General features: G+C 77.3%; 1 protein-coding gene across 1 annotated transcript in view; it reads left to right on the top strand.

Moving 5' to 3' along the window:
- DENND10 (DENN domain containing 10) overlaps positions 1-291 on the top strand; it is a 23,751-nt gene that overhangs the window by 222 nt on the left and 23,238 nt on the right. The window contains exon 2 of the mRNA XM_077779466.1: positions 4-43. Coding sequence (XP_077635592.1) covers positions 4-43 — 40 coding nt within the window. The remainder of the gene's footprint in view (positions 1-3; positions 44-291) is intronic.

The following is a 291-nucleotide window of genomic DNA, read 5'->3' as shown; positions in this document are numbered from 1 at the left end:
GAGGCGGCGGACACTCAGCTGATGCTCGGAGTCGGGCTGATCGGTGAGGACGAAGGCGCCCTGCCCCGCAGGCCAGCGTCCCAGTTGCGCCTCCGCCTGGGCTCAGGGTGGCCTCTGCTCCCGCGGTCCCCTGCGGTGAGGAGGTCGCGGCCCCCTCTCTGTGGGGCTGGGGCGGGGGGCTGCGGGTCACGGGAACCGGGCCAACCGCCCGGGGCCGGTCCGCCTGCAGCCTCGCGTGGGACCCGGCCGGGACGGGCAGCGCGGGCGGAGGGACTCCTGGGCTCCTCCCGG

Source organism: Crocuta crocuta, unplaced genomic scaffold (assembly GCF_008692635.1).
Source record: "Crocuta crocuta isolate KB4526 unplaced genomic scaffold, BGI_CrCroc_1.0 scaffold138, whole genome shotgun sequence".
NCBI lineage: Eukaryota > Metazoa > Chordata > Mammalia > Carnivora > Hyaenidae > Crocuta > Crocuta crocuta.
The sequence above is the reverse complement of the archived record's forward strand: the minus strand, read 5'-3'. Positions and strand labels throughout refer to the sequence as shown.